Raw genomic sequence first — 26,568 nt, 5'->3', positions numbered from 1 at the left:
AAAAATAGACTACGGTATAATTTTACACCTTTTTCTATTGCCTTATCAGTCTGAGGGCATAGAATGCCAAATAACAGGGCATATGGTACCAAATTTTAATTTTGTCTACAGTTCAGTCATTGAACCTCTTAAATGCATGTTAATACATTCTTAAAAGATTTATTTATTTATTTATTTTAGGGGAGTAGGAGGGGCAGACAGAGAGAGAATCTCAAGCAGACTCCACGTTAAATGGAGACTGACATGGGGCTCGATCTCATGACTCTGAGATCACAACCTGAGCTAAAACCAAGAGTCGGACGCTTAACCCACTGCACCACCCAGGTGCCCTGCATGTCAATAAATTTATTAATATTTATTAATTGAAAATATTTCACTTAAGATAATATAAAAACATCAAAGAAGAAAACATCATGCAAGAGGAAAACCCAATAGTAATTTTTAGTACACACTTATATTGATAAACTTCCAAATCCCCCATGAGTATTCTGTGTTTGAATTGAAATTTCAGGGTACAATTACTATTTACATATTTAAGGAGTCATTGGGTATTTAAGTCAAAATTTCAAGCAACTATTTATTTCAAGTTTGTAGTGTGAAGTATCATGCCCAACTTTTGACTGTAGTTGTCCTATTGCATCCTACACTAGGGGTTTTATTGTAAGGAAAGAAACGTGGGAAATGGAGTGAGCTGCTTTCTGAAGGGACAGTGTAGCTTTCAACGTCAGGAGGATGAAGCCCCACGTGGGTCAGGTCAGTCAGCAGTGAAGTGCTCTTTCCCAACCCAGGGGCCCGAGTCAGAATGAGTCAGTTCTGGGAGTCTGTCGAAACCCACAGTATGAGGTTTAAAGAAGTGCCATGTTCGAAGGTGTTCACTGATGTTCTCAGAGGGGAGTAATTCCAAAGAGGTGGGCAACCCAGAGCCAGGAGTCGGGTGTTGGGTGGTCCTAGTCCTCCCAGTCGATGTTAATCGGGCCGCCTGTCAGCATCTGGCTCTGTGGACCAGCTGTGTCCTCTCCTTCCACTGCCTCACGGCGCATTCGCCGGTGGCAGCCCTGGGCACAGCGGGAATGCTCGTCCAGCCGTCCACAGACAAGGACCTGGCAGTGCAGAAACACTTCCTGGAAAGACCGTAATGATAATTAACAAAAATAGTGATAACAGCTACCACTTGCGGGGCCCTTTCTGGAAGCCAGACACTGTATCAGATGTTTTCATATATAGTATCTCGTTTCATCTAAACAACAACCCTTTGAGGTGGATATTGTCATCCCCATTTTACAAATGAGGAAACTGAGACTTAGGTTAGACAACTTGCCCAGAGTCACAGCATTGGTCAGGTGGGCAAACACACTGAATGAGTCACGTGGGTGATCTAACCCGCCCCCCACGTATAACTTCTGCCTTTGTACAGGGACAGGAGAGACCTTCGAGAAGGGAATGCCTAAAAACGTTAACATCCTCACTCTTCACATCAAAGTCTGGGAAAAACATCGGTGCCCACACGCTTCTGTGGAAAATAACAAGTTCTTTCTCCAAGCTTCTTCCTATAAGCTACCTCCCAAAGCATGCTGCCTGCTTGGGGATTAGCCATCGCGGTTAGCAGTTGTTCTAGAACGTAACTGGAAAGGACATGAATTCATTTAAACACAGTATGGAAAAGATTGTTGGTCTCTTAGACTTCCTTTGGTTTGCATGTTTCAACAACTCTACTGAAAAAAAAAAAATTCCACCTTAACATACTCTCTATTGCCTCTTATAACCTCTGTGTATGTATATTTTTCAAAAATGTAGCATGTTCAATATGCATGTAAATCGTTATGACAAATGATTTTTCCTATCTCTCTTTTCTATATTTCTCATTTTAATAACTGCTTAATATTGCACTAATTGATATATGTATGGTAGCCCTGTTGGGGGCTTTTTCTCCTTCTCTGTGTAACAATGCTCTATAATATCCAACAAATCTAGTTTTTCTTTTTTTGCTTATTTGTTTTTGACAAACTGTCAGAATTAGAATTTTTAGATAAAAGAATCTGATGATTTTATGGTTATTACTACATATTACCAGACAAATTCCCAGAAACTATACCCATTTATACTGCCGCTGTATACTTCTCCATATAACTTTGCAAGCATTGAGATTTATAGTTTTTATAAAATTAATATGTATAAAATAGTGTCTTATAATTGTTTTAATTGGCACTTTAAGTACTGTTTTCACTGAACAATTCACCGTTTGTCTTTTCTGTGAATTTTCTGCCCATATCCTTTGCCATATGACTAACACACAGCTTTTTTCAACCATACCCGCCCACAACAGCTTAAAATTATGATCATACAGGCGCGCCTGGGTGGCTCAGTCTGTTAGGCATCTGACTCTAGATCTCAGCTCAGGTCTTGATCTCAGGGTTGTGGGTTAGAGCCCCACGTTGGGCTTAGAAAAATGACTTAAATGAAATAGAACTTAAAATTATGATCATATAGTATTTTCTTTGAACAAACACAGTGATTTTATTGGGAGGGAGGCAGGTAATTGTGACAGTCATGAAGGTATGAAGCTTCTAGATAGCCAATTCTGCAGTATTTTTCATAGATGTAATGCAGATCCTAACCGTGGGCTCACAGAGAATGCCAACAAATTGGCACGCCAAGAAACGAGGCTCGGATCTGGGGGTGAGGGAGGGGGTGCAGTGTGGGCTCCAAGGTAAAGGTGTTCAGCTCACCTTGTGGTCTTTGCCCACAAACTTGAAGACAGGGACCTGGAAGTGCTTTGCTAGGTGGTCCCGGGACGTGTACTGCTTCACGGAGTCATCTGAAACACAGCTGAAAGCAGGACAGGAGGGCACGTGAGACTTGATGGCTTCAACAGAGGTGGAAAAACAATCTGGGCCAATGTGTTTGGTCCGAAGAGACGCTCACTGGGTGGAGGAGGCTGGGCTGCACTCAAGCTTTTTGAGAATGAAGGAAAAATGAAATTCCTTCCCTGCAAAGGCATCTTCAGCCCTGCTCATGAATACAGTCTGTCCCATTTCTCATTCTCTGTACCCACCAACTGGGCACGAGGACCTCTCGATATGTCAGTGTATCGAAGCATTAGCAACAGCAACCACCTTTCTTTCAAAGATACTTTTTGAAATGAAGATATCTCTGGAAGGCTGTATTTTCTTTTCTTTTCTTTTCTTTTTAAAGATTTTATTTATTTATTTGCGAGAGAGAGAGAGAGAGCATATGAGAGGGGGGAGGGTCAGAGGGAGAAGCAGACTCCCCGCCGAGCAGGGAGCCCGATGCGGGACTCGATCCCGGGACTCCAGGATCATGACCTGAGCCGAAGGCAGTCGCTTAACCAACTGAGCCACCCAGGCGCCCAGGAAGGCTGTATTTTCATTTGTAATATGTCACAGGAGTTCTGCATTCACCTACTTGATGATTGGTTTGAGAAGGCTTTTCTTTAACTGGATTTCATAAACATTTATTGGACACCTAATATACATTAACCCCCAAAGGGGGTTCAAAGGTGAGAAAACCCCAATTTGTGCATCACAGAGCTGCATAAAGATTTAAGTTCCAGAGAGAATAACTGGTTCTACTGGGAAAGCTCAGTCCCCTCCACATTGCTGTACTTCCTCTTTTCCCAAATTTAATGCTAAGATGTGGTTTGAGAGGGTTTTGGGATTTTCATCTCAGGTCTACTGCTTAAAGTGAAACTCCTAGGCTCACCTCAGGGTTAGCTGGGGAAAAGAAGTCTTCTTGATTCTCAATTTTGAGACCAAGGAAGGTTTAGTACTTGAAGAACATTTTCTCTTGAGAGGCCAGGGATTACACTTGTATCATTTTTCCCACTCTGATTTTTAAAGGAAATTTAATTCCTTTTTCTGGATACCTAATAGTTCTTGTCTACCAGGCCAGGAAAAAAAAAAAAAAGTGGGGACCAGAAAGAAAAGTCTATGAAACTGGATCCTTGCTTCACATGCTTACAGACAACTTTCTAGTTCATTGCTAAGGGCTGTTTCAGTGCAGTTGAAAAAAATCCAATAAAATTGTTTAAAAAGAAGGCATTGTGATTTATAATACCCCTGGTACCATATTCCCCTGAACTGAAGAGGATCTAAATATATAATGCGGTTTCTGTTATTTCTTGTTATTTATGTACTCATTTTCATTTTCCTGAGGTAAAGTTAATTTATACCATCTTTTGATTATGTTCTATAATAAATACCCATTGCATAGCTAATCTGTGCAACATGGTCTGCTGGGAGCTGCAGAGGATATAAAGATGAATAATATGGTCTGTGATGTCAAGGACTTTATAGTCTGTACCTAGGACAAAAATAGTAACACGATATCAAAATGGTACTTTTCATCTAAGGGCCTCACCATTTTCAATTTATTTTTATCTAAAAATACCATGGTTTTTCTTTAAAAGAGAAAATGAGGCAGAAAGAGTTGTTACAGGGTAATATATTACAGAATGGGATCCAGGACAAATTTCGGCTCTTGACTTGGTGTTTGCTGTGATTAGACAATGCTGGTTCATCAACTCCAAGTTCATGTGTTAAAAGAGAGTAAGGATGGTATAGGATAATCCAATAATCGATTACCCAAAAGTTGTCCAATATTTCACTTTGGAATTCAGTATGTTTATTTTTCTGGAGATTAACTTTCTAATTCTACTTTGCTGAGGCTTGTATTAAGTTACTTTGCATTCTCTGAGCATACTCCAACTAAAACTGGAGCGAGGTGAATGAGCTGTGTTAAGTATCAGGGCAGCGGGGTGGGGTGCCTGGGTGGCTCAGTCATTGAGGATCTGCCTTCGGCTCAGGTCATGGTCCCAGGGTCCTGGGATCAAGCCCCGCATTGGGCTCCCTGCTCGGCAGGAAGCCTGCTTCTCCCTCTCCCACTCCCCCTGCTTGTGTTCCCTCTCTCACTGTGTCTCTCTCTGTCAAATAAATCAATAAAATCTTAAAAAAAAAAAAAAAGAGTGCTTCTAGAGCCATTTGAATTAAAAAAAAAAAGTATCAGGGGAAAACGGCCTGATTTAAATGTAAGCTGAGGACAATGAAGAATCAAACAATTTATAAATGTAAGCACATTGCATTATGTTTATTTTAGGGCTCTGGACTTGCCTCAAATGATTATTATGATAAATGTTCATTCAATAGTTCACTTGACAACTGTTTAATACCCTTACTATAGGTTAGGCATAGAGGGGGAAAGAGAAAGAAGGAAAATTTCTAGCTCAGGTTGGAAAGAATCAAGGAAGGCTTCATGGAGGAAAGAAATCCGGCTGAATCTTGAAGGAACAGTGAGAGTCAGGCAGGAAGAAAAGGAGAAGATTTCTGGCAGGGAAACAGCAGGTGCAGCAAGGAAGGTGTAAGAAACAATGGGGTCTGGGAATTGCCTGTATTCCCTCTGCTGGGAGCAGAAACTGGAGAGGGCAGAGGTCAGAGGGTGAGGCAGGGTGAGCCAAGCTCAGAGTTGGATTTTATCTCGAACTGTTGCACAGATACCATTCCAGTACTCTCCATTATTGTGCCAGAGATGGGACTCTTTGCCTGTTTACTAAATAGACCTCTACTGCTGTGTTTTTGAATTCTTGCCTCTGGCTTTTAAGCATTTTAATTTCTCCTGCAGCATATTTTATATATATATATATATATATATATATATATATATATATATATATATATATATTTAGCTATTTTGAATGTGCTAAGGCCTGGAAAATTAAAAAGCACAGCTTCTTAGAACTATCTAAAATAAAGAGCATATAGTCCTTAACTGAGCATCTGAATAACAAATATATAAATAAACTTTACAAGCTTTACTGAGATTGTAGATTACATGTTTTTCCAGTAAGTGAGTTATGATTATACATTTATTTTTGCAAAAAGTAAATACAGGGGTAGGAAAAGACTCTTGGAATGAAAGAAATGTTCCCTATCTTGATTGTAGTGATGGCTTCATGATATATACATCAGAACTTACCAAACTGTATACTTTCAATGTGTATGCTCATTGTATGAGAATGGTACTCCAATAAAGCTATTAAGAAAAAAAAAAAAAAAAGGAACCCAAATCTACTCTCCCCTAAAAGTAAATCCATTCCTTAATCTCCTTACCATTAGGTACGTGAGTGAAAAAAAATAAATAAAAAATGATACTTCTACTTTTCATTTTAAAACTTTGTGGAGATAACTTTAAGATGGCAAGAAATCCAAAGAACTACAGACCCCTATGAGACCTATTACTGGCCATGCAAAGCAGCTCAGAATGATACATTTTCCATGTTCTGAAAACAAGCTAAGGAGGCTGCAAGTACTCCTGCTGGAAAACCGTGAAATGTACCAACCAAAGGAAATCAAGTGTCATCAAAGGTTTTCAGCAGGGATCTAACAGTATACATATATATTTTTTTTTCTTATTTTTAATATTTGTTTTCCTTTTGATTGGTTACCCAGGGACTCTTGGAGCTGAGATTTGAGAGTTGGGATTTAGGGGGCTGTGGCGAGGCTGTTTTTGCTGTCCAGGTGAAAGATAAGGGCTGGAATTAAGACAGAGTAGAACAGAGAGAACAAGTTTGGGGCTACTGCTACTTCTACAAAAGCCTCTTGATTGATCCCAATGTGCTTCAGGGTTGAACATCACTGTGTAAGAGATTGACAGCAGCAGGCGGAGGATGCCTGTGGTGAGAGATCCAGCAGATAAAAACTAAGTAGACATTTCAGAGTCCATGAGGCCAGTTAGCAAAGGGCATGGCCCAAGTGGTGCTCTTGTTAGACCATTTCCCTTTCTTTGAGCTGCAGGTCCTGACCCTACCTGAGCTATGTCCCACCTGTCATTGAGAACAAGGAAGAAACTGATAAGATTCTACCATGGGTTTGGGGTTTGCGTGTAATTCTCCTGGGAATGTAAGCAATGGGTGTGACAACTGCTAGGCCTCCAATGGGCCTGTGAGACACAGTTCTCAATCCAGGGATCCTTAGGAAATTAGGAAATCTCTTTTGTATAAAACAAGCAAACAAAAACCAAATTTCACTTGATCTTTCTTCTCCTAAAACCTGCCAAGTAATTCTTCTCTCTCCTTCACTACTAAGCTTCCTAAAAGAGGAGTCTACATTTGCTGCTTCCGCTTCCTCATCCCCTTACACTTATCAGCCTCCCCCCAACCTTGACACTCATGCTCTACTCTCTCTCTGAACCTCTCTCTCTGAACAGATTAATCAAGCCTATGTTTCAAATAGAAACAGGGATGATTCTTGATCCTTTATCTCTAGTCCTGACCTTGTTCCTGGGTCTGATATACAGTTCCAACTGCCCACTGAACTTCTCTTCCCATGTATCCTGCAGGCATTTACAATTTAATAGTATTATTTGGAATTATCATATCCAACATTTCACCTCAAATCTGCTTTTCTACTTATAGCCTTCCATCTGGATTCATGGCATCTAGTCAGTCATCCGTGCTAGACCTCTTGGAATCATTTTTGATTTCCTGCTCCCTCACCAGTTTTTACCTCCAATGTCAACGAATGGTTTCTGAACCAATTAAGAGCTCATAAAAGTACCCTGTTGTTTTAGGAAATGATCGAGTACGCTGTGCACTTAGAAATCAGATGTGAACTGGGGATAATAAATTGTATAAGCAACATAATTACCCATCCTGGATGAGGTAGTACTTCAGGATCTCGTCGATCTTGGAGGTGGGGGTGGCAAAGCAGCTCTCCACCAGGCTTTCTAAGCCATTCACGTGCACCACAGGTTCAATGCCAAAGTAGAGGGAGTCTCGAAGCTTGAGGGTGGGCAAGGCTTCCCGGTAAGTCTCTTCAAACTCATTGTCCTTGAAGATCTCCAGAGTGAACGGGAAGATTCCATGACTGCGGCTCATGATTTCCAGTGGGGCGTTTCTAAGGTGGGGGACGTATCCTTCTGAAATGGTGTACAGGCGTGGATACTCGCAGGTCACCGGGATCAGCACTTTGCTGGTTCGGATGATGATGTCTCCGCTGCTCCCTGGGGTCTGCTTGGGTAGACCTGTCACAAGGTTGCTTGCCACAATCTTGTCATTTACCACCTGAGCCAGGCCAGGGCCAGGAGAGAAAAAAGACTGTATGTCTATTTTTCCAGAGTTCCCCACCCCACCCTATCCCACCCTCCCACCCCAGCCCCCACCCCACTCCACTCTTGACTGTAACATTCTCCACACTTCTATTTACATTAAAACAATTAGAGATTTGGTTGCTGAAGCCTGAAGCCTTTTTAAAAAATCTCTTCTACTCTTTTTAGCAAGATGTTCTGAGTGTTAAGAATTTTATATACTACTTCTTGGTCAACCCACACATTCCTTTGGAGTATTACTCATTAAACCTGAACTATGCAGAATCAGCAAATTCAAAGCTCTGGTATTTCAGGAAAGAATGGCTTCAGTATATTATTATTATTTTTTTTTTTTTTGGAATCCTAGACCTGCTGATCAGGCTGCGGCCTGACCTTGTGCTGAACTCATCCACAGGCAGAGAACTTCAGCTACCGCATTTATGCAGATGACTTTCAGTTCTTTATCTCCAGCCTTGTCTGCTTCCCCGGGTGCCAGCGACTCCAACCCACCCCAGGGCATTTCCACTCTATCATCCTCAGATACAACAAACATAATTTGCCTGAAGTGGAACAGCTTTCTCCTGAGATATCACCCCCAGGTCTCAGTCCAAATCTAATTAGCTCCCTGATTTTCTCTTCATTGCACTCAATAAATAAATATTTGTTTAATCAAATGGTTGCAAGAACCTCTGCCCTGATCTCCTGGATCCAGGTCCCCTTTATTTCTATCCATCTTGTACGCTTCTGGTCTCATCACGACAGCACCTGCAACCTCACTCTAGGGGATAAAGCCCAAACGTCTACCCTTGCACACAAGGCAGATCTTTGCAAGTACAGTCTTCCCCCTCCTAATTTTCCAGTTTCCTTTTTCCATATGCATTCCTTGCCAGTCAGTCTGCACTGCCCATTCACTCAGCATAAGCCTTAAATACTCCCATCTCTGACACTGGCTCACTTGTTTCCCATCTGAAATGGCCTTTCTTTTCCTCTCTGTCCGGATAAGCCACACACAGGCTTCCACCCCAGTTCAAGGCTCACTTGTCTTGACTGCTCCAGGGTTTGTCCCTTTCTGGACTGTGACAGCACCTGTCATCTGTATCACTGTTTCTTATTTATGTTGTGTGTGTGTGTTGTCATCTCAATCCTACTGTATATGTTCCCCAAAGTTAGGAATCTTATTTCATATATCCCTCAGACTCCAGTGCACATTCTTGGATGAAAGCACAAACCTTTTCCCTCTACCTAGTTCAACACTTGAACACATCTGTTATATCATAAATGAGCCTTCATCTGTATCAGTTGCTTTCTTCAAGTAAAAAAATTGGTTGGAGGAGATGCAACCAGCCTCCCGGGACTGGTGCTGATGCACTCAGGAAAATGTCTGCTCATATCAGAGATATAGGACTACTGAAGAATAGAATGAGCAGAAGTCTTCTTACCCCCCTGCACACACAGGGCCAGGACCACAGCAGATGCTCAATAATACATGTGTTAAATGAATGGCATATGAGTTTTTGAGCTGCATTCTTTTATGTGGAAATATTTCATCTATGACAAGGCACACTGCATACCTCTGTCAACTCCCTCCCAAATAACTGGCTTTTGGTCATCCCCCGAGTATCCTCCAGGAAGAACCTACATCAACCACTGTGCCACACGTCTTGAGGGAGAAGAGGATGTTGACGTGGGTGCCATTGGACACTCCTCGGCAGGAAGTGTTGGTCAGGAAGAGCTCCAGACCGCCAACCAGGTCCCTGGGGATGCTCACTTCAATGGTATTCGACTTGCACAACACGGGGACTGTGGCGGAAAGGGGGTACTGTTAGAACCGAGAAATCTGAATTGGGAGAAGGATAAGGAAGGCTTATAGGAGAAATAATTTTACCCTCCCACAACTTGAGCTTTTTGTTCCATCCTCAAGGAAATCTAAGAGACTCAAAACAAGTTGGTGAAGGGGCTCCTGGCTGGCTCAGTCGTTAAGCGTCTGCCTTCTTCTCAGGTCATAATCCCAGGGTCCTGGGATCAAGCCCCGCATCGGGCTCCCTGCTCTGCGGGAAGCCTGCTTCTCCCTCTCCCACTCCCTCTGCTTGTGTTCCCTCTCTCGCTGTGTCTCTCTCTGTCAAATAAATAAATAAAATCTTTTAAAAAAACCAAGTTGGTGAATAAAACCAGGACTCCTAACTCCTCAGGTTGTGGTCAAATAATGCTCCTCAAACACATTGATCTCTGAATGAGGAAACATTGTGTTCAAGTTTTGATTCAACATTTATTTCAAAGTATGGATAGCATAGTTCCATGAACTGAAACACCTAACGGGTTAACTTTTAGCACAAACACAATTTATTGGCAATACAGAAAAAGTACTGCTTTGATATAGGCTTAAATTACATAACAGTACTGCTTTGACTTTACCATTAATTATGTCTCTCTCATAAAACAGAGGTAATAAAAACAACATTAGTGTACTTGGGGAAGAATTCCAAATTGTCCTTGCATTGTTCAGTAAACCATAAATGCTGACTATAAATTCCACTTTAACTTAATATGAAAAGGATCGCTTTTCTTTAGTGTTCCTGTGTTCACTTTTCTGGGCTCTACACATACCCTAAAAGGAATATTTATGGGTACTGTCAGAAAATATGTGAGGATATATCATAACAATGACACAAGAAATCAAAGGTAGGTGTTCATTAAATATTTGCTAGATGAGTGAGTTAACATTCGGGACATAAATAACTAGATTTCCAGAAAATAGTTGTCAGAGGATTGTTGATGCTCATATTGTAACTGTAGGGAGAAAAATCAGTTCCTTAGGGCTTTCAGCATAGTTTCACCACCCAATTATCTGTTAGAAAAGAGAGGAGCTGCATCAATGTCTTATTAGTTATACTACTAATAATATAAATTACGGGGAAAAATCTCAAGTAAAAAGCAAAGGAAACCGTATGATCCAGCAATCCCATTCTGGGTATATATCCAAAAGAATTGAAAGTAGGATCTCAAAGAGATATCTGCACGCCCATGTTCATAGCAACATTATCCACAATATCTAAACCATAGAAGTAACTCTAGTGCCTATCAATGGATGAGTGGCTAAACAAAATGTGGTATATAAATACAATGGAATATTATTCAGCCTTATGAAGGAAGGAAATCCTGTCAGATGTTAAACACGGATGAACCTGGTGGATATTATGCTAAGTAAAATAAGTCAATCACAAAAAGATAAATGCCATATGACCCCACTTACATGAAGTGTCTAAAGTGGTTGACTTCATAGAAATAGAAAACAGAATAGTGGTTGCCAGGGCACAGGGTGGGGTGGGGGGAGGAAGGAATGGGGACTTGTCGTTTCATGGATATAGAGTTTCAGTTTTGCAAGATAAAAAAAAATTCTGGAAATTTGTTGCACCACAACGTGAATATATGTAACACTACTGAACTATCCATTTAAAACTGGCTTAGATGGTCAATTTTCTGCTATATGTTTTTTTAACCACAATTTCTTAAAAAGCAAAGGAAAATTAACTTTTTGGTAATATTTTCTTAGAGAGCTTCTCTTTTGAAGGATCCCAGAGTAAAGATGCAGGGATACACACTTCCGAAGAAGCTGGTGTTCTAAACGAGAATCGTGACACACTTGAGTGAGGAAGACAGGGCGATTTGAGGGCGGGGGGAGCAGAGGTTGAGCCCATCCATGTACTACCTTGGCACGTGTGGTTGTCCTCAGACAGCACCAAGCCCCGGGGACATTCACACTGATAGCCCTTCTCGGACACAAGGCAAAGGTGGCTGCAACCACCATTGTTGCTGTGACATCCTTCAATGTCTGCAATAAAACCAGAAGAACAGCACATGACCTTGCAGGCCTCTTCCCCAAGGATTCTGGTTCTTGGGATGGTGCTTGGCATCAGGGAATACGCTTGACTCATCACAGCATCACTGGGGCCTAACTCAGTCACCAAGTCACGTAGGGAAGCCCACGAAAAAATGTTTATTAAATGTGATAGCTACAAAGAGCAATCTTACAACATCCACAGCTCTAACCTCTTCAGCTGGTCATTTTGTAGAATGTCCTTCACTCCGGATTTGTCTGTTTTTCTCAGGGTTATACTATAATTTTGGGGAGGAAGACCCAAAAGTCATTTCTTTTCTTTCTTTCTTTCTTTTTTTTTTTTTTTTTTTTGGTGAGCAAATATTTATTAATTGCCCAGAAATTATATAATTTCATGTCTAAATGTATTGGTTCTAGTTGATTCTTCACCAAAATTTTTTGCTTCTGGGAATAAAGTGAGACAAGTCGTTTTACTGAGATAGTGAATGAGACAAGATGTGTAAGTGCACTTATATTTTTATAGAAAACTTTATCAACAATGAGTTTTATCTCATACCAGAAACAAATGTGGAAAGGAAATAGATCAGTCTGAAGTTTCTTGGGCAAAGTAAGAGCATAAGACACTAGAAATGAGAAACAATATAAACATGTCCCTTCAGAAGATTTCATCATCTCGACAATACTGGTTGTGGGTTTATTTATTTATTTATTTTTAATGTACTGTATGGTGGCTAACATAATAAAAAAAATTATAACCAAAAGTCCTTTCTTAATTGGTATAACATTTAATGTACCCATTTTGAAATTTTATATAGAGTATTACTGATATAAAGGGGACTGACCGAATGTAAATTCAACTAGACTAGTTAGATGGATCAGTTAGTTATTGGATTGCCAGACCCTCTCCTCAAATCTCTATTAATAATAGCACTGGGATACGTGTCTTGGGCTGACAGCACACTATAAAAATGAGGCCTAGACAACACATTTGGTCCACTCCACTAAGCTCTTTGTGACATTCCTCTTTTTTTTTGTTTTTAAAGATTTTATTTATTTATTTGACAGAGAGAGACACAGCGAGAGAGGGAACACAAGCAGGGGGAGTGGGAGAGGGAGAAGCAGGCTTCCTGCAGAGCGGGGAGCCGGATGTGGGGCTCGATCCCAGGACCCTGGGATCATGACCTGAGCCGAAGGCAGACGCTTAACAACTGAGCCACCCAGGCGCCCCTGTGACATTCTTCTTTTGAGTCAGTTGTTTCCTTTTAAAAAGTTTTGCATTTTTGGGGGGTGCCTGGGTGACTCACTCAGTTAAGCATCCAACTCTTGATCTCAGCTCCGGTCTGGATCGCAGGGTCATGAGTTCAAGCCCTGCCAAAAAAAAAAAAAAAAAAAAGTAAAACCTTATGCATTTTCAAAAAGCATACACCACCAGATGGACAAGAAAAAAGGATTCAATTGAAAACTAAAGAAACTACCACATGATTTCATAGTTAGTAGAGAAAAATTAATGACCTTTGTGGGCTCTAGACATTAGGCTTGGGTCGTGATCTCAGGGTCATAAGATCAAGCCCCACGTAGGGCTCTGTACACTCTCTCCCTCTGACCCTTGCTCCCCCAACCCTGTGCTCTCTCTCTCTCTCTCTAAAATAAACAAATAAAACTTAAAAAAAAGTAAGGATTTTAAATATGAATCTTAATGCTGAAGTATAACTCGTGTACAAATTTTATCTTCTGTTAAAATACTTTTCAATCGTGATTATTAGGTTTTAAAATTATATGAGGATTAACAGTAATACTTCCAATAAAATGCTCATGAATAATTACAAATGTTCCTCATGAAACATTTCATTAATATTCAAACATGCAAAGATTATTACATAAAATAATTAAGATTTAAGGAAAATTCAGGACATTACCCTTATTCAATAAAATTTAAAGTACATTTAGTCTTGTTATAAGGGACAGTAGTCTAATATTCTGGCTAATGGCCCTTCAGTGAATAATGCAAACTTTGTTGCATGGAATAAATTGTGGGAACTAGCCACAATTTTTCCTTTTGGGGTAGTATTTTATTATGTTGAATATAACTAGAATAAAGTGAACTCTTATAAGCCGTATTATACCACAAATTCAATTAGCTTCAAGGACAAATCATATGTCCTCTGTAAATAATGATTAAGCTATTTATCTCTTTATATAATCTGCAAAGAGTGTTTTTTTTTTTTCTTTTGGTCCCTCAACTCCCAACATAATGAGATTCAGACTTATTTAAGTAGAAATGATGACATTTTAGTTGTGATAATTTGCAAGGGCAAATGTGCCTTACCGAAGGGACATTATCTAAATTTCATATCATTGTCACAGTATACAATTTCAACTATTTGACGTATATTACAAATTCTTTTTTATTACTTAATCATATAAAATGTACATACCCTTCTTGCAATTAAAAATAGATAATGTGGGGCCCTTGGTGGCTCAGTGGGTTGAGCACCTGACTCTTGGTTTCAGCTCAGGTTGTGATCACAGGGTCGTGGGATCGAGCCTCATGTGGGGCTCCACGCTCAGTGCAGAGTCTGCTTGAGATTCTTTGCCCCTCCCTCTTCCTCCCCCTCTGCTCCTCTCCCCGGCTCATGTTCTCTCTCTCTCTCTCTAAAATAAATAGATGAAATCTTAAAAAAAAAAGATGTTACTAGTCTCCCCCACAGTATGTCAATCTCCAATAAATGTAAAGCCCTAGAGGGGGAATAAAATGGCTTCATGTAACCAGTTTCCCAAACTTCTAAGATGGTAAGACTCACCTAATGGAACTTGGTAAAAACACAAACTGTAAGGCCCCTCTCACTCCACTGAACCAAGTTTCCAGGAGAGAGGCCTGGGAAGAGCCAGGTGTGAAGGCATCCAGGTGATTCTTCTCAGCCGGAATGTTCGAGAACCACTGCTATAAACCATTTTTTATGCTACCACCTCTCCTCTATTACCTTGCTACTCCAGGTTTGCTCCTTGGATCTGCAGCCAAGGTGTCACCTAGAAGTTATTTAGAAATGCACTATCTTTGCCTAAGCCCAGACCTACTGAATCAGCACTTTAAAAAGATCCCAGATGATTTAAGGGCACATTAAAGTTTGAGAAACACATAATACCCTATTTTTATTTCCCAAATTAAAATGTGGCTCTCAGGGCACCTGGCTGGCTCAGTATGTAGAAAGTCTGTGACTGTTGATCTCAGGGTTGTGAGTTTGAGCAGCGAGGATAGAGTTTACTTCAAAAAAAAAAAAAAAAAAAGTGATTCTCTGCCTCTTGCAAAATGCAACTACTCCCTCCCGTTAAATCTTGAAGATAAAATCAACACTGAATTTTGCCTGCAACATGACCGTCCTCGATCACAATGAATCCCTTTTGTCATTTTTTTACACAGCCTAAACTTGACTCTCTTCTAATGTTGGACACTTTCATGAACATCAATCAAAGAATAAACCAATGGTTTAATTTGGGCTCTTGATTTGACTCCTTTCTTGCCCATTCTCACCTTCACACGTCTTGCCGTCACTTCTTAGCACGCGGCCAATCCCACACCCACAGCGATATGAATTTTTCAGGTTTACACAGATCTCACTGCAGCCACCATTGTTTTGCTCACATTCATTTTCATCTGTAGGAGAGAAACCACACCACTTACATACTGCTTGCTGCGCAACTCAATCCTATCCCAAGCCCCTTAGCAGAATCTTCGTATCTTTTCAGAGCCTGTTGATACATCAACTCCTTTGCTATAATCCTTATAATCACTTCCATCAACTTGATCTCAACCAAGTTATTTGTCCATCTGCCCTCTGCTAGAGCAGAAGGCACTTAGTTGCTTGCCAATTCATTCCCTCCTAAGAGCAAAACTGGTGAAATGAAGTGGGTTTTTTGTTTCCTGGATTCACCTATTTTTGTGTATTGGTGAATATCACTTTCTCCAGTGAGTTCCTGAAGATTTGCTAAATTAATACAGACTTATAAACCAAACTGTGTTTTAAATACATCAAAGGAACTCACATCACAGAAGTAAGTAGCTGATAAAAATTTTGTGTGAGGCAGTCTTCTGTTACAACATCAACAACTGCCCTTGAAGTCTATTTTAAATATTGGATAGTATATCCACACTATAATTAAGGAATAATTGTTAACCTTTTAAAGAATAGGATGAAGGATATGGACTCTTGCTATTAAAAAATGCACAGCTGGGCACAAATACCGATGCCCTTCCTTCTACAAAGAAAGAGAAGCTTGGAAACAAAATGTATCATGGCTTGGGGCTGGGATTGGGGTATTGGGATTTAAACACCCATGGGGTGACAGAAGGCATGGCGTTGGGCCCAGGAGAGGAGATGACCTGCAACCGAAACCCTGCTTAAATCCACGACCCCAGAAAAGATATCCCTACAATGAAAGGGGGTGTAGAAGAACTTTGCCCCAAGGCCCATGGACGCAGTAAACAAGCCCTCTCTGAGGCTCCAGGAGAGAGAAAATCCTTTATAAACAACGGAAACCCCAAGTCAGGCCTTGCCATGGTTGAAGTATGAACTTAACTCGAAGCTGAGAAATTGGTATAAAACGTGGCCTGGGCCGATGAAGCTTCCGTGATACTTGACAGAAGCATTTGAAAAACCGCTCTGTAGTCAAACTTCCCCAAACCAGGTGGTCAGGGTGGTTCCACAGAAACACAATTACAACAGAAGGTGGTTTGCCACAAAACACTACACAGGAGGAAATGGTCCACTGTGAGAATGACTTGGCAAGACAACAAATGGGCGGCTTTGAACTGGAGATAACAGAATCATCCAGAAAAATTCATAATGCAAGGATTTTAAAAGTTACTAAACAGATAAAAGAAAGGATACTAACCAAGATAAAAGAAGCGAGCAAAAAGACAAGGCAGAATTGAAACCAAACAAACACAGCACTTGTAGAAATGGAAAATATTTCCATTTCCATTCCACCCAGGGATGCCTGGGTGGCTCAGTCGGTTAAGCGTCTGCCTTCAGCTCTGGTCATGATCCCAGGGTCCTGGGATCGAGTCCCGCGTCGGGCTCCTTGCTCGGCGGGGAGTCTGCTTCTCCCTCTCCCTCTGCCTGCTGCTCCCCCTGCTTGTGCGCTCTCTCTCTGACACATAAATAAATAAAATCTTAAAAAAAAAAAAAGAAATGGAAAATATAGTGGATAAGTTCAGACTCTTCATTGGAGCCCACTACCACCTGGAAAGTGGATGGTGACAGACGTGCCAGCAGCAGTTCTGAATGTGGCCACACACTGTCCCAAGCCTGGGCAGTTTACCTTGAGACCGATTTTTTTTTTTTTTTATGTGAGAGAGTAATACACTTGTACTGCTTTAAGCCATTATTATTTGTGAGTTCATTGTCATTTACAGCCTTAGCTACTCTGTGTCCCAGCCATTCCACTTTTATGGGTATGCTCTAGAGAAAATCTCACACATGGAGTATCATTTTAATGTTAATTTTAAGAACAAAAACAATGCTATCTATTCTTATGGGTACATACACAAATAATAAAAGCATAAAAACACGGACCAGAAGAACACACACTAACTTCAAAACAGTGATTAGTCCTGGAGGGTGAAACAAGAAAATGAAAAAGGAGATGGAGTGAGATGGCTTTATTTGTATTTGTAAAATTTTATTAAAAAGAAAAAGGAAGAAAAAAATTAACAATAGTTAAATCTGGGTATATGAGTTATATTATTTTATCATCCCGGCCAATAATCCTGTTGTATTATTTTCCTTTACTCCTCCCTGATTGAAAACATTTACATAATTTAAAATGAAGAGTTAAAAGTATGTTACATTTTTTTAAGAAATAAAGGAAAACTGACATATACACATTAACACAAAATTTTGCCTTTAATTTCAGGGAATTCATGACGTCCCTGAAACTGACAGACAGATGTCAGGTAGGAACTGAACTGGGGGTTTTCCCCTATGCACTGCTAGGCAATGATGTCCAGGATAAATTGTTAAGCACGAGATGTATATGATATGCAACCTTTGGTGTAAAAAAAGGGCAGTAAATAAACATATATATTTGCATTTTTTATATTTGCCTGAAGAAACCCTTGGAGCATACATAAGAAAATAATATAAGAGATTACATGAGATAGGGTTGGAGAAAGGAGAAATGGAACAAATGGAGGACAGACAGCTAGACATTTCATTGTATACCCTTCACACTATTTAGTTTGGGACCCATCGAACTATCTTACCTAGTCAAAAGTTGTATTAAAATAAAAGCTGAGGAGCACCTGGGTGGCTCAGTTGGTTAAGCGTCTGACTCTTGATTTTGGCTCAGGTCATGATCTCATGGATGGTGGGATGTCGGGCTCCACACTCAGTGTGGAGTCTGCTTGAGATTCTCTCCCTCTGCCCTTCCCCCCACTTGTGGGTGCATGCTTTCTCTCTTCTCAAATAAATAAAATATTTTTTTAAAAAACAACCAAACAAAAAACCCCCCAAAAGCTGTGTAATGAAACAAAGCCTGCCTTAAAATGACGTCAAATATTTTCCAAGCACACCGCGTGTGTGGGTGTGTGTGGGTGTGTGTGTGAGAGAGAGAGACAGAGAGAGAGACAGAGTGAGGGAGGGAGGGCAGTTGGGAAAGATTACAGGACCATCCTCTCCTGTATCCCAAACCTTTTAGCATTAAATCACATGAAGTCCATCATATAAGAGCCCTAACAGCTGGTATGGGAAGGCGTAAACATGCTCCATAGGATGGTCAGTGGGGTTCATTAAGGAGGCTGAAGAACAAAAGCTTTTCTAAAATAAGAATCTTTTTATCTACCTTTCAACCTAATCCCCATTCCATTCTGACCAGTTACTGTTCTTCTTGAGGAGGCGGGTATGGGCCCGTCCTCCCTTTCTCTCCAGATGAGTTTTAAATCTATTTGAGTCTGAATACAAAAGCTTCATAATGGAGAAAGATATGATCTTCAATCTTGGGTTTTTCAACTCTATTTTCTTCCAGTTACAGACAACAACACATGTGTACAAGTAGACAATTCTAGATTTCCTAGAAAATAATCTGACTTCCCTTTCTTGCTACTCAGAGAAACCAAAATTATGTAAGTGAAGTGGTAGGAGTATGTCCTTAGATAACTCTAGACCAAAGTCATCCAAGAGAAATACAAAGCAAGCCACATAAGTAATTTAAAATTTTCTAGTAGTCACATTAAAAAAATTCTAATAATATATTTTATTTAATTCAGTATGTCTAAAATATTTCATCTCAATATAAAATCAATATTAAAATTATTGAGGTATTTTTCCTTCTTTTTTTGAATGAATCGAGCGTGTATTTTATACTTACAGCACATCTCAATTTGGATTCTAAATTTTCATTGGAAATACTTCATCGGTATTTAGAGTCATAAAATTTACAGTTGGTTACTCAAGTTGTCCCAAACATTTTCAGTTTTCCAATGACTGAGCCAAGTATCAGGTTTTAAATTAAAATTAGGTAAAATTTAAAATTTAGTTTTTCAGTCATACCAGCCATATTTCAAGAGCTCCACATTCACACATGGCTAGGGGCTGTTGTACTGGACTATGCAATTCCAGACTGTCCCCACACACGATATAAATTCAGTTTGAGGCTTTAGTCCTGAACTAAAAAAGGCAAACACCATTCTAAGTGTTTAGAGACACAAACTAGAAAACTGACAGAGCTCTGCGTCAGGAAGCGTTTGATGTATCCTTTTGATCCGAATGGCCCGTTCCCACTTCAAGCTTAGTCTCTTACCGAAGCATGTCTGCCTGTCGGGGCCCAGCACCGTCCCTGGAGAGCACATGCACTCACTGGTGTCTACACAGCCGCCATGGCAGTCCTCGTCGCAGATGTCATAAAAATCTGTGGAAGAATGAAGTCGACCTTGCATGAGGGGTGAGGACCAAAGGACACTCTCATTCATGAGAAAGCCTCATGAGTTCAGTCATGAGGTAGGAGTTCGTGGACAACACTGAGAGAGTTCTCATCGTTCAGGGTTTACGTGACCCCAGTGGAAAGAGATACTGCCCAGGGACATCTGTCATTCAGATCAATGGTTCCCAACTTCAGATCCATGGGCGATAGAGTCTCTGCAAATCTAAAACCTCACCAAATATGAGCTGTAGATTAAAGAAGTGTTATGCCCTACTCTTCTATGTACTCTGTTTTTTTAAATGTGTACAGATTTGATGGGATTAATAATACAAAAATTCATTTTCAAATATTCCTGATCTCAAGTAGCTTTTTCCCATTACATATCATTTAAAAAAATCAACGGATACTAAGCACAATACTACCCTATGGATGTCTGATATAGATCTTAAAAAGGGGTCCTCCATACTCAAAAAGGTTGGAAATCCACTATTTAAACCCAAATCAACATTTCATTTTCTAAAGTTTTGTTTGAATGGAACAAAGACAAAATAAAATAGAACTGATCAGAGTTATAGCTCCTCTCCCTTTCTGTTTCTTTAGGACATTTCCGGAAACACAAGGACAGATCACAGAAATCAGAATCTGACGTTATCTGTGGCCCTAAGTCATTATTCAGATTCTGAAATACTACCATAATTGGATTTCCTATGACATTTTCCTGATACCATCTGATGCCTTATGGGGGAGGAAAAAGAGCACAGAGAAGGCACTCACGACCACAGTAGACATGGAAGCAGACACTGGGCTTGGTCAGATGATACACATAGTAGCCTCCCGGGCAAGCCTTGACCTCCACCGTGGTGTTCCAGAGGCAGCAGTTCCCGCTGAAGCTGGCACAGGCCTGGCGTTGCACGATGCCATCACCTTCTAGAGGGTGGCTGCCATTGAGCCAGACAGGTGCATGGGTTCCACAGTGGTTTTCTGGTATGCAGAAGGTGGGCATGGCATCCCCTGCCATGCCTGTGAAGCGGTACCACTCCCCATCCACATGGTTGTCACAAAGAGGGGGACCTTGAGACTCATCGAACTGATGGTCAGTGTTCCTCCATGGTTCATTCAAACTGATGTAAGCGGAACAAGGATCTAGGGCTGGGAATGAAAAGACACCTCAGAGGCACCTTGTGATGTTTCTAATTACAATGGCAATAGCCTAAGTCCACCTTCTTAGTCTTACACTTTGGCTTTTTTTTTTTTTTAAGAAAGAAATAACCTAAAATCCCCCACAGTAGCTATTTAAGATTCTTCAAGTTAAACTTAAACATGTTTTATAAATGCCTTTTACAAAATTATTTCAAATCTGTTTAAGGTTTACCATTACTGTTGGACTAAACTTTTTATCCAGAGTAATCATTTGATAGAAGGATAGTTGTTCGAGACCAAAGGAGGTTAGGATTATAGTCTCACTGAACTCTAGTGGTCAGAAAATATTTTGAATATTGTGTTCACCTGGAAGCTATATTATATGAAAGTATGGATAAACCTGGTGTCCAGAGAAAAGTGACCAGACTTGGAAGGGAGTCAAAATATTATCAACTGGAGAAGAAGCTGAGAACCACGGTTTGGAGAAAAAAAGACTGAAGAGTACGCATCAGTTCTTACAAATCTAGGTATTCTGTTAACAAGAGCAAGAACAGACTGTTGGAGGGGCACATGGGTGGCTCAGTCAGTTGAGCGTCTGCCTTCAGCTCAGGTCTTGATCCCAGGGTTCTGGGATCGAGTCCTGCATCCAGCTCCCTGCTCGGCGGGGGGGGGAGTCTGCTTCTCCCTCTCCCTCCCTCTGCTCATGCTCTCTCTCTCACTCACTTTCTCTTTCAAATAAATAAAAAAAGAACAAACTATTGGGGGAGCACATTTTAGTTCAGCTATGGAGTAATGGAGAGACCTATCACCGTGTTGTAAGTTCATCATCTTTGGAAATTTTCAAAAAGTATTTGGATGGTCATTTGTAAGCAAGACTGTGGATGAAATTTCACACTACTGGAAAGTGTGTCTGGTTAATAAGGCGTCCAGCTCATTCCACTGAAAAGGAAAATGCCTCTGGCACATGTCTGCAGTTTTGAAATACACAGCATACTGGCAAATTATTACCAAAGATATTCTCAAAGTGAATGTTGGTATATACGCCATCAGCTTATTGAAAATATGAACTTTATGTATAAGCAATCAGCCATGGCATCACTATCTATAATAAAGCCAAATTTCTCAAGCATGCATTTTTAGTGCATAAATTGCATGGACAAATATCTCATCAAAAAAAAAATTTTTTTTAATATTTTATTTATTTATTTGACAGAGAGAGAGAGAGAGAGCACAAGCAGGGGAAGTGGCAAGCAGAGGGAGAAGCAGGTTTCCTGCTGAGCAGGAAGCCCGATGCAAGGCTCGATCCCAGGACTCTGGGATCACGACCTGAGCCGAAGGCAGCCGCTTAACTGGCTGAGCCACCCAGGCGCTCCTCTCATCAAAAATATTTTAATGACTACAGACACCAGTAACCCCAATATTCTCACTGTTTCCCTCAATTTCAGGGAAATATTGAATTAATGTAGGGAAATTGTCCTTAGGAAGAGTCTATAAAGCCAAGAAATTCTAGAAAGGAACACTAGCCAGAGTACTATCCTTTGTAATGCACATGAGGCCGACTTACCTGACCTAGCAGGCAGGGAATTCACATTAAGGCTGATACATGTTGTAGGCAGAAAATTTAGTTTTAGCAAATACTGCACAATAATTAAATGTGGATGGGTCGTGATCATAAAGTTTAAGTTGTCTAGAAAATATTTTGGATTTTCCCAGTCTACATTCCAAACTCCAGTTCACTCTCTAAATTCCGTCACACGCAGAGGAGGGTGTAGCCTAGTGCTAATGGCCCCAAAGAGACTCTTGACAGTTGGGGACAGGAAAGAAGCAGGCTATTGCATTTTCTGGAAATAACACATGTGCCGAGTTGCACATGGCAGGAACCACTCTGTCTTTTAAAGTGTCCATGAGATATCCCAGCTGTGCCCTAGACCATATTCAATGTCATTTGAGGGCAGGAAATGTCCTCATACAGACTCCTCCTCTCTCAAAAGGGAAAAATTCCCTCATCTGCTCTCCCAGCTGTGGTTCTCTTAAGAAGCAAGGTTTCCAGGGCAATTTCACAGGTGATTATAAATTCATAGAAATCTTTGGTTGATCTCCTTGGCTCTAATTTTATAAGAAATGGTTAGGTACTCAACTTTTAATGGCTTTTGCAGAAATTCCTAAACCTCCCTCAATAACTATTTCATGATTTGTAAAGTTTTTCCTTAAATTTAACTGTCATTTCTTGTGCCATTTATTAAAAGTTCACTTCCTCTCGTTGAGGGGGGGACATATGGCACAAATAGGGGACATTTACCGACTACCTTCTGTAAAACAAATGTATTTTTTAAGTTCCCCACGCAATATGTTCTAACATTAAGTAACCCATTTCTCTCCACCCCTTCAATCCTTTCATAATCTGGCCACCGGTTTTCTTGTGTTCAGTCTCTCCGAGTGGAGCCTGGAATTGGGTATTATGCATACTGCACCCCAAATTGCTGAAGTACACACTCCTTAAATGCGAGACCTTCAAAAAGAACAGCCCCGTGGGTTCCTTTCAAAGTTGAGTCCGGGCCAGGCCTGCCAGAAAGCTCCCCGGCCTTTACCAGGATTCCTGCCTGGCGGCCCCTCCCGCCTTCCCCCGAACCCGGGACGTGCAGACGCCCGCGTGTCCGCAGGGCCAGCCCCTCGCGGCCAAGTGCGGAGAGCAGACGTCCGCGTCCCTGCCCTTCCGCTGCTCCCAGCCGACCAGGTGGAGGGGAGGCCGCCCCTCGGGCTGGGTCCTGGGTCCGGAAGCTTCCTGTGTTCTTCCTTCTCCCTCCCTTCTCCCTATTCTCCCCCTTTGCTTCCTGCTCCCTCCCCTCCTTTCCTTTCCTTCCCCTCCTTTTCTCTCACTTCCCCTCTCCTCCCAGGGAAGACCCCCCTCCTTGCTCCCCAGCCCCCAAAGCTTTCCCTTTATCTCTGGCATTGAGTCATACGTTCTAGAAGGGCTGCAAAAAATAAATAATATAAAAAAGATCTGGGATGGGAGATTTATGATGGCAACAGGAGGTACTAGAGGGCGAGGCGAGTAAGCAATAAAGAATGGAAAGAAAGGGCAGTGGTAGTTCTGAGGTGGTGGGGGCGACTTTTGCTTCGACAAGTCCTGGCTAATTATTGCAGCAGATACAGGGTGAATAAACTTAGTTCAAGACTCTTTCTAATAGACTTTTTTTTTTTTTAGATCAGTTTTAGATTCAGGGCATACTTGAGAAAATAGTACAAAGAGTTTCCATATACTCAGTGCCCAGTTTCCCCTATTATGAAACATTATACATCGGTGTGGTATCTTTTCCACAATTAATGATCCAGGAATGATGCATTATTATTAACTCAAATCCATAGTTTAGATTTCCTTAGTTTTTGCTTGTGTCTTTATTCCAGGATCCCATCCAGGTACCATATTACCTTAATTTTCACATCTCCTTAGGGTCACAGCCTATTTTTAATGTGTACCCTTGAAGGTGCTGGCGCAAGACCTGAATTATCGTGAAGAAATAGATCAGGGTCAACTAAACAGAGCTACGCAAAAGTGCCAAGAAGGATGGCTCTGTCCGTCTCAACCTCCTCTCACCCTCTCTTTCCATTAGAACTTAAATTCTATTGGAAAAAGGAGAAATGTGTTAGTAACTGGAACTGAAACTTTGTTTTGCCTTCTTGGCCTCTTTTGTGCCAAGACTGAGAAGGGAAAGAGTTTAAGATTCACTCAGTCCATGCAAAAGTCGTATTTTTCAGATGTCCAGACTGAGAAGTTCGATTTATCCAGATCTGTGCCTTTCATGGGGATAGAGCTTTCATTCAGTGCCTTGTATTCATTAAAGAAAAAAACTATCCTCAACTCTAAAGATTATATTTTTGCTCTTAAAGTTGGAATTATAAAAATGCCTATTATATAAAGAAGTTAGAATTCTTCTTACATGTACTCCAAGAAATATTTATCTAGTGGAAAGCTGTTAGCTATGGCAGATCCATGGAAATTCGGGATGCCCAGGCAAGAGGCTAATTGGAACATGAAATACAAATTCTTTGAAAATATATCTGTTGTAGGTTATCACAGGTTTTCTTACACTATTCTAGAACCAGCATTTAAGATACTGGAACCTAGCTCTTAATCTGGACATAATAGCAAATTCCTGCAACAAAATCACGTTGTGCCAAGTACTTGACACAAGACTCACCCATTGGTGATGCAGGTGTGATTGTGAAGAAGAGGCAGGTGAGAAGCAGGAACTGAAACATCCTTCTGGACCAGCCACCAGAACAGACTGGAAATCCTCTTAATTTCAGTTGTCCTTTGTCCCTTTCTTTTTCAAGCACTTTTAAAAAAAAGCCCGCTAGGCTCTTCTGAAAAAAGACTTTACGGTACTGGCTGGGGCTTTATCAGAGGAAGAGGATGAGTGGGATAAGGTGTCCATTGCTCTGGCCTTGACCCCAGATAGAAACACTGCTTTACACTGTCAACAGGGTTATTGATATTTTTCTTTAGGGGGGGGGGAAAAACCCATCACAGTCCCTCATCCTCCTATTGTTTTCTCTCAAGAATTCCCTGCAACAAGGCCTCCAGTATCTTATCCAGAAGGGAACTCTAAATGAGGGACACCCCCTCCTGTCAAAATCTTGTTTTGTGACTTCTAGGAATTAATTTCATGAAGTTGCAGCCCTACCGTTGCTTACGGAATGAGAATGGGATAAAGCCAAATTGTTGCAGCTGGTCATTAGGAAATGTCTTGGTCAGATGGTGAAGGAGTTTACAATAGCACACCAAAAAGTACTAAGGAAAGGTGTGGAACGGGGACGATATTGTCTTGAAGCAAGGTCCTGTGTTCTGTTACGGTGTTTGGTCTCCAAACTTCCTAAAGAAACCAGGTTTAGTTGAATTTTTACCAACTCAAGCAGCAATACCTCATGTTTTCATAGTGCCTTTCTTCCCCCAATTTAAAATGGTTTAGTGTTACTTATTTTACTAATTCTCACACTAAGACAGAGGCAGGGGCTTCGAATTAGGAATGACTCATTAAATTAACAACACTAAAAACGGATGTTTACTAGAATTTCATTTTTAGACAGAAGAGGCAAAATGAAAGGATCTGTATATTATGTGTCCCCAGACAAGGGAATGCCAGCTCCTTGACATTCTATAGTGTGTGGACACCTAAGAATTGGCAAGCACTGTTACTGAACATAATGAGAAGGGGAAGGACAAAAAGAAGGGTAGGGGAAAAAGGTTTTTTTTTTCCCCACCATTTTTTTTAAAAGTAGGACACACCCACCATGGGGCTTGAACTCACGACCCTGAGATCAAGAGTCGCATGCTCTACCAACTGAGCCAGCCAGGCGCCCCAAAAGGTGTTTTTTTGTTTTTTTTTTTTAATACTTTATTAAAGAAGGATCTGAATGAAACCAAAATTTCTCCCTCCTAATCTTACCTTGACCTGATGCTTTGGGCTTCTATCATTCTTATCCTTTCTCTCATCTATGTTTCTTGTTCGAATCAAATTCCTAGTGGCTGGGGAAGGGATATTTATTGTTTTAGGAAGTAGTTCGTAAACTTGTCTTCC

General features: G+C 40.8%; 1 protein-coding gene across 1 annotated transcript; it reads right to left on the bottom strand.

Moving 5' to 3' along the window:
• Nucleotides 1-42: 42 nt before the first annotated feature.
• OIT3 (oncoprotein induced transcript 3) lies at nt 43-26,568 on the bottom strand. Its single transcript, XM_045876225.3, has 9 exons — nt 25,189-26,568; nt 20,624-20,998; nt 19,730-19,837; nt 15,462-15,584; nt 11,804-11,926; nt 9,737-9,897; nt 7,659-8,074; nt 2,727-2,826; nt 43-1,121 (listed from the first exon to the last, which is right to left on the bottom strand). The coding sequence occupies exons 1-9, from the start codon at nt 25,247-25,249 to the stop codon at nt 948-950; spliced, it is 1,641 nt and encodes a 546-aa protein (XP_045732181.1). The 5' UTR covers nt 25,250-26,568; the 3' UTR covers nt 43-947.

This window comes from Mirounga angustirostris, unplaced genomic scaffold (genome assembly GCF_029215605.1).
Source record: "Mirounga angustirostris isolate CCGP_5_RB_7025 unplaced genomic scaffold, mMirAng1.0.hap1 SCAF_6, whole genome shotgun sequence".
NCBI lineage: Eukaryota > Metazoa > Chordata > Mammalia > Carnivora > Phocidae > Mirounga > Mirounga angustirostris.
The sequence above is the reverse complement of the archived record's forward strand: the minus strand, read 5'-3'. Positions and strand labels throughout refer to the sequence as shown.

Bases quoted from the DNA above. Each gene is read 5' to 3' on its own strand.
- OIT3 (XM_045876225.3), bottom strand. From the start codon at position 25,249: ATGTTTCAGTTCCTGCTTCTCACCTGCCTCTTCTTCACAATCACACCT. The intron at 11,927-15,461 runs GTGAGAATGGGC...GTTTTATTGCAG, and splicing joins TGACGGCAAGACGTGTGAAG to ACATTGAAGGATGTCACAGC. The intron at 9,898-11,803 runs GTAGTACATGGA...TTTCCGCCACAG, and splicing joins GGACAACCACACGTGCCAAG to TCCCCGTGTTGTGCAAGTCG.